The 15725-nt window shown below is 47.1% G+C and overlaps 1 protein-coding gene across 1 annotated transcript in view; it reads right to left on the bottom strand.

The window, feature by feature from the left end:
• The window catches only part of SLIT3 (slit guidance ligand 3), a 591744-nt gene extending 576368 nt beyond the window's left edge, over positions 1 to 15376 (bottom strand). Inside the window, 1 exon segment of the mRNA XM_030327818.1 lies at positions 15180 to 15376. Coding sequence (XP_030183678.1) covers positions 15180 to 15376 — 197 coding nt within the window.
• Positions 15377 to 15725: the final 349 nt, after the last annotated feature.

The raw sequence follows: 15725 nt of genomic DNA, 5'->3' as shown, positions 1-15725 counted from the left end.
GTAATCAAAATCACTGAAACAGAATCATTCCGAAGAAATATGCCACCTGGTGAGGTGGCCATGAATAACCTCAAAATCGTCTGCAAAATACATTGTGTTCGTATTGTGTCTGTGTATTTTTCTAAAGACAAAGACAATTTATCAGATTCTCTAGACTCGTTTTTTAAAAAAGGCTAAGGCTAGGGCTTTGGGGAGGGATCTTCAGGAAGAAAGGGAGGAGCTCCTAGTCAATGGTTCCTAATAGAGCCTCAGGTCCTAGGAACCACCTGGAGAAATGACTGAGTGTCCTTCTTGGCACCACACAGACCAGACTGGTATAGTTTGACACATCTGAGCTAGGAAAACAATGCTTTTTAAAAAGACAACAACAAAAACAGACACAAAGAGCTCACATGTTGCCTGTAGTTACACAATAGTAAAGAACACGGACCCAAAGAGGGTGCCTGGGTGGCTCAGTCGGTTAAACCTCAGACCCTTGATTTTGGCTCAGGTCATAATCTCACAGTTCGTGTGATGGAGCCCCTTGTGGGGAGCCTACTTAGGATTCTCTCTCTCCCTCTCTCTCTGACCCTCCCCAACTCATGCATGTACTTATGTGCTCTGGCTCTCTCTCTCTCTCTCTCTCTCTCTCCCAAAATAAATAAACTTAAAAAAAAAATAAGAAGACAGGCTCAAAGAGGAAAGGACACATGTGGATATCTGAGCAAAAAGGGTTATAACTGGAGGAAGCCAGGAGGCACTCTCGGGTCAAAAGTCAACAGGGACAATTAAAACTCAATTGCACCTGTGTTCAAATAGAATACTGTCCCAAGCAGCTGGCCTGCACCTGTGAGCTCCTTGCTGAAGGGCCAATTCTCCATCCATGAATGTATCTCCCCAGATCTAGGCATTAACAGGCCCTACCAAGCAAGGACTTAAGAAATGAAGCTATTATGAGATATGAGCACTAAATAAATAATTGTTCAATGCATAAATTCATAAAGGAATCAGTGTACGAACAAAAGAACAGCAATTTTAACTGTGGCTACTCAACAGGTACTCTTATAGGCCTTACAGGTATTAAGTCCCTGCTGTGTGTTAGGGACTGAGCTGGAAGCTTTACATGATGTATTAATCTTCCTTACAATAAACCTAGACATAATATACTATTATACCCATTTTGCCCTCCAAGAAAAGAAAGCAATGGGATTTGAAACCACTCTGTCACCTTGAGCATCTATGTGCTTGCCACAGTGCCACAACGCCTCACAATGCTCATTAGCATCAAATATGTGTTGGCCATTTTGCACATATTATCCCTAATTCTTACAACAATCCTTGAGATAGGTATAACGTCTCCATTTGAGCGGGGAGTGAGAAAACTGAGTCTAGAAAGACAAGTGATTTGCCAAAGGGCACATTTTTTTAATTCATTTTTTTAACCAAACTCTCTTTGGCTTTAATGATCAGGGTCTTTCCACTAAACCTCCTGCCTATCCAAGTCAATTTGATTTTTTTAAATGTGTTCACTTAGCTTTACGTTCACAAGTGTTGTACTAAACCTCTGTAGAGAAATGTACAGCTTCTGCCTTCAAGAAGCTTCTTATCTAGTTAAGAGATTATATACACAGTACAGAAAGTAACAATGATAATTGTATGGCTACAGAGGTCTTAAAACATGGCCACAAATTCTTTGGGACTTCTCTTTGACAGGTGGTCCTTAACTTGAATGCAAGCTAACTAACTTGTGCTGCTTAGAACAATAAAATACAACAGAAGGGGCACTTTGTTGCTTCTAAGGCTAGTTCCTAAAAAGTCATGCAACCTCTGGATTGTTAACTGGCACATTGTTCTTGAAGCTCTGAGTCTCCATGTAAGAAGTTAGAACACTTCATGGCCACCATGTGGCAAACAAGCCCAAGCCACACAGAGAAGTCACATGGAGGGACTCTGGTCAACGATTCCAGCCTAAGGCCAACCTTCCTTCAAGTCAACCCAGCCTGTCTGCCAGATGTGTAAGAGAACAGCCTGAAGATGATTCTAACACCCGGCGGTTCAAATCTCCCCTAGTCATTCTCACATTCTTTAGCTGATGCCTCAGACATCAGGAAGTAGAGACAAACCATCCCTCTGAGCCATGTCCCAAATCCTGACTCAAAGAAGCATGGAGAAACCACCAATGAAATGGTTGTTGCTTTCCAACCCTAAGTTTTGGGATGATTTGTTAAGCAGAAATAGGTAATCAGAAAAATGACTTTCTGAGTGGTTATTTAAGGTTAAACACTGCCCTCTAAGCTTGAAATGTATTACCTCATTTGAACCTTCCAGCAACCCAATGAAGCAGGTTACTATCAAAGAACATGCCCAAGATTACCTACCTAGCTATGGCATCTAAGCCGGGTCACACTAACTCCAGTATCAATACTTTAAACAGCTTTCTATAGAGGAAGGGAAATTATGTCTGTGCATGAAGTGTACAAAGCCCAAAGCCAATCGGTTTTAAGGAACCCCAACTGCTATTTTTGAACCTAAACATCTTTTTCTTTCTTAATTTCAGAAGGCTAACTGTGGAGCTGAGCTAATTATTTGAGCCTTAATCAAGGACCAGCCACTCCCTGAAGCAGCTGTCCTGGCCATTCTATTGCCTCTAGAAAGTCCCTTGGGTTGGATGGATGCTGGCTCAGGTCTAAACCTCAAATCCCAGCCCCCAGAAGTGAGGATGCATGGGGCTGAAAGGATCCTTGGAGATCATCCAGCCTGCTCCCTTCATCCCCTTTAAAGACCAGGAAACTGAGGCCCAGAGAGGTCAAGTGACTTGTCCGAGGTCACACGGTGGGTCAGAGGCACAGCCAGGTCTCCAAATTCCCATGCAAGCATTCTTTCCACTACACCATGCTGCAGTTGCTAAAAATTCCCCAGAGCTGCCTCCGTCGGCTCTCCTCTTGACAAAGCTGTTTTCCCCCCACACACAACTACACACAGTCACATTTGGCAAGAGGTGCTATCAGCCCCGCTCTGCTCGTGAAATGCTGTTTTGCAACGGGGCCTCTTTGTTCGTTAGCAACACAGACAAAGAAAACTGTAGTGCAGTCTTCTCAGAAGAAGATGTTTCTTGTTTTAAAGACGGCAAGAGAGCTTCCTGGCTGAATATGGCTTGAATCAGCATGCAGCTCCAGTTGGGAAAGAACGCAGAGGAGATTTAGGTCTTTGCAAAATTTCTAGAACATACAAGGAGGACACAGGGCATGAGGAAGCTTATGGGAAATGTTTCAGAAAGTATTAAAATGTATGAGTAAACAGAGTAAACAGAACAGACTGGTTACCATCTTGTGGTAAGAAGTAATTAGAAGGTGGGGGGCACTAGACTCATTAAAAACTCCCATGAAGTAGTTGGCCTTCCCATTTTGGATTCCCACTCCAGTCCTGGTTCCCCGCGTCCCTTCCCTTGCAGTTTTCCTATCTGAGGGCTTCCCTTTCTAGACTCTACACAAGCTTAGGTACTTGCTTGTACCTGGTGCTTAGGGTCTTGGGACTGCAATCCCAAGTCACCCATTTTGTGCCTCTCCCCTCTAGCTCCACATTATCCCTTTCATTTACTTATTTATTTTTGTACTAGATTTGGTCCCTCTTCTCTCTCCCTAGCTTCTCAGATTGGCAGAGGCTTCCTAAGGCTGAGAGATCTTTATTCAGGACTAATGCTGTGAGCAAGGCTGAAATGAAAGGAGGCAAGCTTCTCAGAAGGGAAGCTCCCACCACAAAGATGACATCCCCTCCCACGATTTTTCTGAGACACTTCTCTGTCCAGGTGGGTCAGATCAGTGGGGAAGGGGCAGACCAGATGATCTCCAAACATGCCTCAAAAGCCTAAAAATCTCTTAGCTAAGGAAGGAAATGAGAGGGGGAGGGACAGAACCGAGTTCCATGGCAGAAATTCAGGACTTTCAAGCTGGCAGCAGATGGAAAGAAAACTGCCAACTTGTAGTAGGAGGAAAGGCGGTGCACACATTTCTTAGGGCTATTGCAAGCCACGGGTCTTCTATTCCACAGGACCAGGTAAAAGCTGCTTGAGAACCACCCTCCTATACACATACACATCACTGGTTTCCAGGCACAGGATGAGCTCTCCAACAAGAAACTGGGCCAAATCTAAGTTCTCAGACCCTTCCCTCCAAAGCTTAGTCTTGCTCATGGCCCACTGCACTCCCAGGAAAACTTGCCCAAAGAGCACATTTCAGTCCAAAGCCCCCTCTTTCATTTTCCCCTGAGAAAATTCCTACCTGCTTGTTAAACCTGAGAGAGAAGAATAAGTGAATTAACACCACAGGGGAACAACGTCCAGTGGTCTGGTTACAGCTGCAAGCGTCCGGGAAGGGAAGCTGGCCGCCCAGAGGAGGCCTTGTATCTCCTCATAGCCTCAAATGCTGCTGTGCTGTGTGTCAGTGTTTATGAAATGCTTCTCAAATAAGGTCAGTGTTCTACACAGAGTTAGGGCTCTAATAAAATGCAGAACTTGTGCTGTTTGCCAGCTAGCTGCAGAGGCATACTTGAATGCTTTCTCGGATACAATTGTTCTCAGATTAATATTTTCCCCATGAGTTTTTTTAATTCCACTTGTACTATTTTTTTTTTATGATGTGTGAGTTTTTCTGCATATTTGTACCCACTAAAAGGGATGAGTGAGACTCGCTTTCATCAGTGGTTCCTGAGGGCTTGGTGTCCCGCCTCCCTCATTGTTCTAGCATTTCCCCTGCCATCCTATGAATCTCCTCTCTGAACCTAGCATGGTGGCCTTTGCCTTGTCAGTCATTTTGTGGGAAGCAACGGCCCAGACTACATCATATTATTTTGAGCTGTCCTAGTTATGAGGACATTTTGCTTGCTTTATGCATCGCCATTCCTGGCACATAGTAGGCACTCAATAAATAGTTCCTTTAAATAACTTCATCCTTCATACAGCCCCTTATGGGGTTCTACTTTCTTGGAAACTGCCACTTATTCATTACTCTATTAGACAAAAAGTCCTCTAAGCTCCACCTGGTTGGGCTGCTGACTTGGCTAGTGGGGCGCTTTCTTTGCTTTTGTAAACAATGCACCTTAGTAAGTGAAAAGGAACCCCCAACAAGAGCGTGAAGGCATGGGTGACTTGGAACTCACTGCATTTCCTCTTCTGAAAATTCACACTGATCATCTTTCAAATACAGGATTTAGTGGTTAAAATCAGATATCGTGGGTGGACTCATTAAGGTATTCGCAGAGCACTAAATTTAGGAGGTATCTGCAGACATCTGATCTCATATAAACCTTGCATCAGCCCCAGGAGAGAAGGGTTAGTCCTACCATTCTAAAGGCTACAGATGAGGCACCTAAGACTCAGAAAGATACTCCTACAAAGTCCCACAGTTAAAAGAAAAAGGGGAGGGGGATGGAAACCAGGATTCTGCCTGGGTCTTTTTACTCATTTTTTAAAATATTTATTTATGGGGGGGGGGGGGAGAGCGCATGTACACACAATTGGGGGGGAGGGGCAGAGAGAGAAAAAGACAGAGAATCCCATGCAGGCAGTGCACTGACCAACGCGGGGCTCGAACCAATGAAACTGATATCTGAAATCCAGGGTCAGGTGCTTAACCGACCGAGGTACCCAGGCACCCTCTTTTTACTCATTTTAAGTTATATCAAATTGGACTCCCTACTGGTTTCACATTAATACCAGTTAGAAACCCCATATATAAAACACTTCTCTATCTACATTCTAGGGCTGGGCAGAGATGCGGAGAAGAAAGAATATCAGCAAAGTACTAGATAGTCCAGAAACTTCTGCAACACATTTATGAACAGGACATCTCTTCAATGAAATCACCATTGCTGGGCTTTTCAATACAGAAAAACATGCTCTACCCTCTGTTTGGGTTGCAGATAACTTGGGAGCATGTTGCAAGCAATTTATCATTCACAGAGTCCAGCCCTGGAACATCTCTATATTTCATCTCTACATTTCACGCTAGACATCATAAAAGGCTTTTCAGGTGGCCATGAAGATGAGGTCTGAGGTTGTTTCCAGGACATAAGCACAAGTTGGAGTCTCGAGTCTCCAGTCTCCAAGGAAGGTCCAGGCCACAAAGATGCTCCTGCAATGCAATCTCAGGACCTGAGGCTTAGAGAATGAATGTCTGAATTCAGCGCCAAGGCTATGGAGAGCTACATGGAAGGCAGGGGAAGGTGAGGAGGCAAGAAGCCAAGCTGGAAGGGTCAAGGCAAGGACCAGGAGCAGCTCAAGCTCAAGGAGAGATGCAGAAAATACAGAGGTCCATGGTTAAGCCCACACACAACTCAGGTCAGAAGAGGACCATGAACTCCACAGCCAGAGTCAAGGCATACACTAATAATTCTGGAGTGCAGGGGAGCAAGGAGTGGGTATGCCAGGTAGCAGACAGGAACTAGGGAGGCCGAAAAACTCAAGAGGGAGTCAAGGTGGGTGGTTAAATGTGCTGGCTGACTTTCAGGAACCACAATTCACAGTACTGCCAAAGTGCAGAATGAATCAGGGGTCGAGAACCCAGACTGGTGTTTCGGACAAGAGGAGTCTGAGGCCACACAAGCAGTGATAAGGTTGTAAAGAGTGAAGTCATCTTCACTCCAGCCAGGATGCATCTTATACTTGTCCTGTTCTATCAGGACCTGATCTCAGGGTGGGGGATCCCAGAGATCATGGCTGAGAGAAGGCAAGTGGTACCTCTAACTGGAGAGAAAGGCAGTCCCTACAAAAATTTAAACAGATCCTTGTGGGGGAAGAATACTGGTCAAGAAGCCTCATCAGGACCCTTCTTGGAGGGTTTATCCCCTAAAATCCAAAATAAAAATAATAATTAGCCACATAACCACGGTGATACTTTTCCTAAGACCTGACCATCTCTAAACACCCTTGTTAGATGAAACTTCCTCAAGTATAGCTCCTATCATTTTAACTTCATTTACTTACTTACTTACTTACTTACTTACTTACTTACTTATGAGAGAGAGAGAGAGAGAGAGAGAGAGAGAGAGAGAGAGAGAATGAGAATGCAGGGGAGGGGCAGAGAGAGAGGGAGACACAGAATCCGAAGCAAGCTCCAGGCTCTGGACTGTCAGCACAGAGCCCAACACAGGGCTTGAACCCACAGACTGCAAGATCATGACCTGAGCTGAAGTCGGACGCTTAACTGACTGAGACACCCAGACCCCCCCTTTGCTCCTATCATTTTAAAATGGGTGCAGGCTCTCTTTCGTTCCAGGTAACGATGAACTTCTGCAAATCTCTACCATGTTTCCATTAATACCTCCGGGAACACTATTCATCCTTCAAGCTCCAATTCGAATGCCGCCTATTTCCCCAAACTGGACATGACGGCCGTACCACCAGCGGTCCAGAACACAGCACTGCCATTCCTCTCGGGGGGTGCCTTGCTTCAAACAGGTGCTCCCTGTTTCAACTGGGACTCACTTTTTCCCTCCTTCTTTCCTTCTTCTTACTTGAGAATTGGGTTTGGAAGACAAGAAAGGGGGCCGACTTCAAAGGCTTGCTGAAGACTGGCATGATCAGTGGGTGGGGCACGGAGCTGAGACCAGCCTGCGTGAATGAGCTCTGACTCTACTGCTCCAACCTGGGGAAGTCACTTTGCCTCTCTTAGTTTCCTTATTTGTAAAATGAGAACAGGATGAGCTTCTGCTTTGCATGACTGTTAGATTAAGTGAGAGCAAGTGTGTAAAGTGGGAGAGCTGTGCCAGGCACAAAGAGGGGCTCAATAAACAGCAGCTGGTGCGGTGGCAGTGATTGTCATTGTCATTATCATTATTATTGTTTAGCAATTTGGGGAAAGCATGTGCACCTCTATGCTTCATCCTCCAACACATTCATTCTCAGCACTACTCAAGCAAATGTGCTCTGTGCCAATGGGCACCCAAGATGCTAAAGGAAATCACTTTACAAGAGTGAGGCTTCTCAGCTGAGCTCTGCCACTGACAGAAGAGCCCCATTTCTCAGGCTACAATGCTTTACAGGAGAGAATAACACACACACACACACACACACACACACACATATACACACGCCACATCCTATGCTGGTAGGGCTTCTGGCATCAGACTACTAGAACAAGGATGAAGCTAAAATCACAATGGAAAGTGCTATGAGAAACCAATAGTTTAGAAAATACTCAACAAACATAGGAATTAAGCATTAATAGGAAATCATTCCAGAGAAAATATGAACAACAGAACCCCAGGGAAAGAAGATGCTACAGGCCAATAAGACCTCAAAATTTCCCAGCCAGAAAGAACCGGACAATATATTTACATGATCCACATCCCGGCCATAGAAAGACTTCAAGAGAGCAGAGAAGACTGTGCTGATTATATTGACAACCTGGATAAAGATCCACAGGGCAAGCTCCTCACTGCAGAGGGAGTGGGGGGAGGAGTCACAACACACTAGATGGGAGAATCAAAATAGAAAATGTTGCTGAAAAGCTGATGAAATTAAACTATTTGCCAAAATTTAATTAGGATAATGCAAAGTGTTGCGCTTAGACTCCAAAAAGCCAACTGCACAAATCTGGGATGGGGAAAATAGGATCAACAGCAGGGAAGGCTGGAAGACATGGGGGAGGCAGGGAATAGCCTGGTAGAAATGAGCCAACCTAGGGGTGTGCCTGTCTAAACTGAAAATGTTCCTTTAGGATGTCAACAGAAGTTCAAGGTAGCAAGGCAGTGGAAGGACTCAATCAAACTAATACGAGCAAAGAACAGTGAAACGTATTTAGAGGAAGACAACTGGGAATGGGGAGGGGGCCTGTCTCAAAGTCTAACACATACAGAGCTGCCGAGGTAATTATAAAAATGTATGGAAGAGAGGAGAAGACTTAGATAAGTGGGTAGTGAGAAACACAACGGCAATAACATTTTTGAAATCCTACCATTTGGAAGAAGGATTATACTTGCTCTGTGTAACAACAGTCAGTGGGAGATAAGCTCAACCCCCAGGCAAAGAAAATTTTCAGGTTAAAACTGTTTTCTAAAATGGAATTAATTGCTTTAGAAAGAACTGAGTTCTTCACCACTAGATGTAACCAAGCAAAGGAGAATGGCCGCTCTCTCCAAAATTACGCTGGTGGAAGAGCAAGCTGCCTGTGAACTTGGACTAGAGGAGCCCTTTCAACCCTAACAATCTGTATTGTTTCAAATCAGGCTTTATCTGGAGCTCTGGAAGGACTATAGTTGGTAAGAATTATGATGATAACAATAACAGCCACACTTATAAAGGCTGCACTATGATCTAGGCAGTCTATGCGAGTAAATTCAGTACTCATAGCACCCTACGAAGGCAGGGGGGGTGCGGTATTTTTATTATTCCCATTCTACAAATGAGAAAACTGAGGTCACCCAGCTGGTAAATGGAGAAACCAGGAGCGGACCCTATCTGGCTCTAAAGTCTATACCTTTACCTAAAGATCCTTACTTTTCTCACCTCCCTCTCCCCTCACTATTGAGGACTTTTAATCACACACTCTTGAGGAATTTTTCCCAGAGAATGGCGTATCAAATATAGTGCTGGCGACAGAACTATGAAGACCACAGTGAGTGGGAAGAAAGTACAGCCTTTGGCAGACCAGCAATAGCACTACTTACAAAACATAATCCAGGTCTGCAGAACAGAGAAGCAGAAGATTCCCACTGTGAGCTCTTCCTACCTGGGCAAGACTGATTTAAATTTAAGGCTGGAGAATGACAAATAATGAAGAGCTTTGAAAACTCAACACCATGCACCATAGCAGGGCACCCTTTGCATCTATCCTATCTGGAATTAGTTATGGTCCACAACAGCTTTCTGGGAAAGCCTCCCATGACTTGTTTTGTTTTGTTTCCTTTTCAACAGTTCTAAAAAGGGTTAACACCACCTTACATAATGAGGGTGGAGCATACTAGTAAATACAGCTGTTTCAAGTAAAAGCAGTAACAGAGGCAGACATGGGAAGTCAGTAAAAGGTATTTAGGGAAAGACAGAAGGAATGAGCACTGAAAAAAAAAGTCAGGGCCAAAAATTCCCCATGAAAATCTAACCCCCCAAAATAAATAAATAAAATGCATTCCTTATTTAAATATACCACAAAGCAGCACGCCCATGGAAAAGATATAAACCACTTCAACTGTAATCCCCTTTTTATGGAACGGAGGCCAACCTGGGCTTAACTGGAGAGGAAGGGGGAGGGGGACCAGGCACGAGCGTGCTGGGCACAGCCTACGTGCTGGTGAAGACCTTGCCTCCATGGGGTACGTTTAGAGTGGGCATCTCAAGCTTTCCAACTGGATGGGGCCTGAGATGAAGCCATAGAAATAATGGCCATGGTCACTACCATTAATGGCTGATGGAGGCCTAAGTGCTAGGTACTGTGTTAAGCACTTCCTGTCCATTATTTCATTTGATTCCCCAAGAGGAACATTTACTATGCATACTTTCCAAGTAAGGAGAGGTAGCTGGAGAATCGAAGTGCCAAGCACTGTGCTGAGTGTATGATGTGATCTGTCTCGGGCCACATTCACAACATGCACACAGGGGGCCACAGTGATCGTCATCCCTGTAGTACAGCTGTGGAAATACAGTACAAAGGGAGTAAACAGACTGCAGCCCAGAGAAGTGGAGTAACCCACCCAGGGTGCAACAGCAAAGATGTAACAGAGCCAGAATTCAAACCAGAGCCTTCTGCCTCCAGAGCCGACACCCTGAACTAATAGGCACAGGGTTCTGAAACCTTGCCACGGCCCATGTAGTCCACTTAGTCGGTGGAAAAGACTCCATGGCTCTCAGATCTACCACTCTCACTTTCCAGGGGAGGACGAACTCAGTGACAACAAACAGAACCGGAGAGAAACAAAATAACTGTTAAAATGCAAAAAAATGCAGAAATATACAAGACCCAGATGATCCGCAAAAGCAAAACTTAATAATGATCCTACAAATACATCAATTAATACAAGAAGAGCAGCAATCAAAAACCACAGAGAGCGCAGGATGATGCTGATGAGTTCCTGATTAGAAAGGCCTACAGTTTAAGTGTTCGGGATTTCTAGCTCTTCTCAGGGGCATGTGCACAGTAGGAGTTTTGCAAGGTTGCTAAGCAATGCCTGGCAACCAGACTCCAGAGTTGTGTCACTCATTAGGAGTCCTTGCTAACTCTAGTAAGGCAATAATTTTAGTTCATGAAAGCTAAATTTCAGGAACCCTTAATAACTCATGTAATAGGTTACTAGTAAGTTGCCCTTGGCCATACGTAAAAAATGCAAAGCTCTAATTGCCCATCTTTCACGTGCAAGAACTAAAGAAAAACTTGTATTTTTGAGATGTATTCATTTAGTCAACACATACTGGTTGAAAAACTACTATGTGCCAGGCACTGTTCTAGGCACAGGGGAAGAGGCCCATACAAGGAAAACTATTAGGACTACACGAGAATTCTGCTTTCAGGAAAATAAGCCCCGAAAGGTAGAGCAATCTGTTCAGCTGCACAGTACACTGGAGGCAGGTGCACTTAACTGCTCGTGTCCAACCCACAGGTTCACCAGGAGACCACTGTGCTCAGAGAGGCCCCAGGATTCACCAAACTGCCCCTAGTCCTCTGGGCTGGCCCTGAGGCTAGGAATACCAGGATGCAGGGCCTGGCCACAGAGCATCTTGGAAAGCCTCCCACTTGACCTGGAGACCTCTGTGGTCAAGTGAGGGAAAGCCTGTGACACGGTGTTGGTTTTTATTGGACGCAACCACCGGCGAAGCTTGCCATCATCTGGAGTGATGGAGAAAATTAAGTTACCACATTCTCACGTTTCAGCCTTTCGCCCGTTTTCCTTCGCAAACAGGAAATGTTTATTTAAATACAGCAGTCTCCAGCATGTTCCGGAGCCAAGTGAAAAACCAAAGATGTCCACTCTTGCCCCACTCTGCTGTTTGGGCCACCACCTCGCCGTGGGTGAGAAGTAGGCCTCTGCCTGCCTTTAGGCAGCACAGAGAGAAGGGGCCCCTCGTGAGAGTTCATTTTCATCTGTCTCCTCTTCTTCCAGGCTGAGATTGTGGTTGGAGAAGAATTACATCTGTGGGCTCCTTTTGTACTCAGAGGGGTAAATGCGACATCTGTTTACTCTGTGCTCCATGGTAAATGTTTTGTTTCAGGCATCACCATTCACTTCCTCTCCTCTTGTCCTCTATCTTTGCTGCACGGATAATAAATTACACTGAATTCTCCCCTGCGTTTATTTAGCTTTCTTGTGGGTGTCACCTCCTCATTGAGGGAAAAAGATTGTTGGTAGTTTATAAACGACATAGAGTTTCTCTTTCTGTGCAATGTGCTGAAATTATGGAGAAGAAGCTGGAACACAGACCCCCCCCCCAACTCTGATACCAGCTTAATTATGAACAATATAACAGACCCCATTTCAGGCCTGAAGCAAAGTCCAAATGGTGACCACATTATCCCCCGGCAGATTTTCCTTAAGGGGTAGCATGAGCAAATGAGGCCTCAGAACACAAAAACCCCCAGAAAACCAACCACACACACTCCTCAGGAAAGCCTCTCTGGGAGGTAAAGTAGCAGGAATGCAGAAGGCAGAAATGCTTCTTCTTTGTTATAAAACAGAACAGAAACATTTGAGATCAGAAAACTGGATTTTAGGAAGGTCCCGAGCATATGATGCTGATGCTGACAAAACATATGCCCCATGAAGAAATGAGTCCTGGAAAGTTTAGAAGACTCACTAAAGGAAGTTCCCTTTGCTCGGTCCTTTGCTTACATTCCTTAAGCTGAATTGCCAGTTTTCTTCTGTATATGCAATGATTTTATATACAGTTACTGGAATGCAGTAGGGGTTCAAGTAATGTTTGTTGAATGAATGAAGAGAGGGATGAATGAGAAATTCCTCCCTAAAGAAATCCTTTCCATAGCTTTGAAATGCCAAACATCACCCCCCCCCCCCCCACACACACACACACTGGACCCGAGAGTTTGCAGAATTCAAATGTTACAGCTGGGCTGACCAAAAGAGGGTGAGAGGTGGTGAAGGACTGTTGGTCGGCTGCTCCTAGCCCCGCAGCACTCCTTGCCCAGCTTTCTTCTAAAGGCTGCCCCCTCTCCCAGGGAGGAAGGAGAACAGAATGAGGAGCTAGACTGGGTAGCCGCGTCACCCAATGCACCCCAGCCGAAGAGGCAACAGTGACCGGAGACTATTCCAAAGTACAGCCCACTCTGCCAAGGTCTGCGAATGACCGTGACTGCAGCAGGGCCCCATGTGAACGCCCAGGACTTAGTCTCCACCCAGTTTCTCCAGTTGTAGAGCAGATGGACAGCCCCAAGCTGCCTGGGTCTCTTGGGGAAGGTAGGTGGGTGGCATATTGGCTGCTGTGCTGTGCTTGCAGCTTTTGAAGACTTCCTCCATGACAGCAGGAGAAGGGCTCACTCCCCCTGGCTTCCCAACTATGCACCATGTTTTTTTACAATGGAGGAGAGGGAGTCTCAAAACTCCCAACAGGAGAGCTAATGGCAAAGCAAACTGAATGTTTGCAGGGTATACCTGAAACAGTAGCAAGAGCACCCTATTCGAAGACCCAAGCCCAGCCAGAACCCTCCCAAGACTGTCTGTTTACAGACTTTGGCCCACACTGACCCTTGTTCCAAAGATGGCTAGCACAGTGTTAGCTACCCCAAAATACCACTAAAACAAAATTGTAATTGGTATGGTAAACTATAATGTCTGAATTAAGCTGTGGAAACCTAGATTGTGGCCCCTTTATTGCCATTAACTTGTATTACCTTGGGCAAGTTGTTTCACATTTCTGAACCTTTTCTACATGTGTTAACGAAGGTTCAGCTCCAACCCTCTAGAATTTCATGACCACACAGAATAATCAATGCACTTGAAAAAAAGATGTTTTGAGCCACAGGAAAGCTCCAGGGAAAAGGTAGGTAGTACCTTTGAGATTCTGCCCAGGGACACATAGAGTTTGAGGAAGAGAGTGGGGTGACAGGACGTGATCAACAGGAATAACACACTCCAGGACAATCCACTTAGTCTCATGCCACTCTCTCTCTGCCAGCCTAAAGTCAAGAAGGCAGAACGGAATACCCACGCACCTACCCCTAAGACACGTGGGGAAGGGAGACACAAGGAGAGCAAGACGTGGAGAAGTCTATTACACTGGAGCAAACCCTCACCCACTTCTGGGCTGTGTTCCCAGGCCGGTTCCAACCCCCTCCACCATTTCTCCCTCCTTCCGTACTCCCCAACTGCGGGCTGGGAAGAGCCCACCCTCGGAGTCCAAGTTTTGAGTTTGGTCCGAGGATCAAAATGATAAATGTTTCCAAAACGTTGACATATGAAAAGTAAATATTTGGTTGCACAATTGGGGTTAAAACGAGGGTCAATCCACCCCACTCTCCAAACGCCTCTCCTCTCGCTGCCAAACCCTGGATCCGAGGCTGAGTGCGGTTTGTAAGATTATAGCGCTCGGTCTCATTTAAAGGGCTGTCAGCATTTCCATTCTCCGGCCCGTTTGGGGAGGCATTTATAACCGAGCCATAAAAAATTCACCCGGGCTGCAACTTGGCATCTCTGAGACTGCACTCCAGGCAGGGCGGGTTTTGCAAGCACCCACTCTGAATTCGTTTGGTTCCTCAGAAGTTAGACCTTCACACACACACCCAACTTCGCTCGCAAGGGCAGCCGGAAAGTGGCCCATTCTGATCTCCAAGCTGGTCACAGTCTCGGCCCTCTCCCCTCTCTGTGCCCTGACGCCCCATCACCCTTCAGCTTTCTCCTTCGCCTCCCTTCTTTCATGAGCGCAGACCCCATGCTCTCACCCTAAGACCTCGCTGGCTGCAGTGTTGTCTACTCCCTTCGCTTCCTGCCAGCGTTCTGCTGGAAGCTGTCACCGGGCCCTACGTCTGGAGCCTTCACCCCTAGAGAAGCACTGCTCTTTGCCCATCCCGATGGGCTTCAAGACCTCTCTCTAGACGTGCCCAACGCCAGAGACCCCAACTCAGAGAAGGAAAGATCCGACCCAGGAGAGGGTGACAGCAGAGACTGCATCCAGTGCGGCCAAAGGGAAAGGAAAGATCTGGTGCCTGGGGCCCCACTATGGACCCAGGTGGGTGGCCCGGGTTGGGCGGGGCGGAGGTACTCACAGGCGCTCGGCGTTGCGGGGTATGCCCCGGGGAACCGCCCGGAGGCCCAGCCCGTGGCAGTCCACGCTGGCGGCGGAGCAGGTACACTTGGTGGGGCAGGCGGCGGCTGGGGGCCCGCTCAGGACGCTCGCCAGCGCAAAGGCCAGCGCCAGGCGGGCGCGCACGGCGGCGCCAGCCCCTGTCCGCCCGGTGGCCATGGTGTGCAGGGGCCCGCGCCTGGAGGAGGCTGCCTCGGCGGGGCAAGACGCGTGGAGCCTGGGGAAGCGCGCGCGGAGCCCGAGCGGCCTGGGGAGCCGGCGGCGGAGTTGGCGCGGAGGAGGAGCGACCTCGGCGCTCAGGCGCACGGGGCGCGGGCGGAGCGGGGCGCGCCGGGCGGCGGCGGCGGCGGCGGCGGCAGCAGCAGCTCCATCCGCGGGGCCGGCGCTGCCCCGCTGCGCATCGCTCGGAGTGCCCAGGTGCCGAGCGCCTCCTGGCCCCGGTGGCCCGCAGCCCAGTGCGTGGGCCGGGTCGGGGACCTGAGGACGAGCGCACTGGGGCACGGCGCCT

Source organism: Lynx canadensis, chromosome A1, assembly GCF_007474595.2.
Source record: "Lynx canadensis isolate LIC74 chromosome A1, mLynCan4.pri.v2, whole genome shotgun sequence".
NCBI lineage: Eukaryota > Metazoa > Chordata > Mammalia > Carnivora > Felidae > Lynx > Lynx canadensis.
The sequence above is the reverse complement of the archived record's forward strand: the minus strand, read 5'-3'. Positions and strand labels throughout refer to the sequence as shown.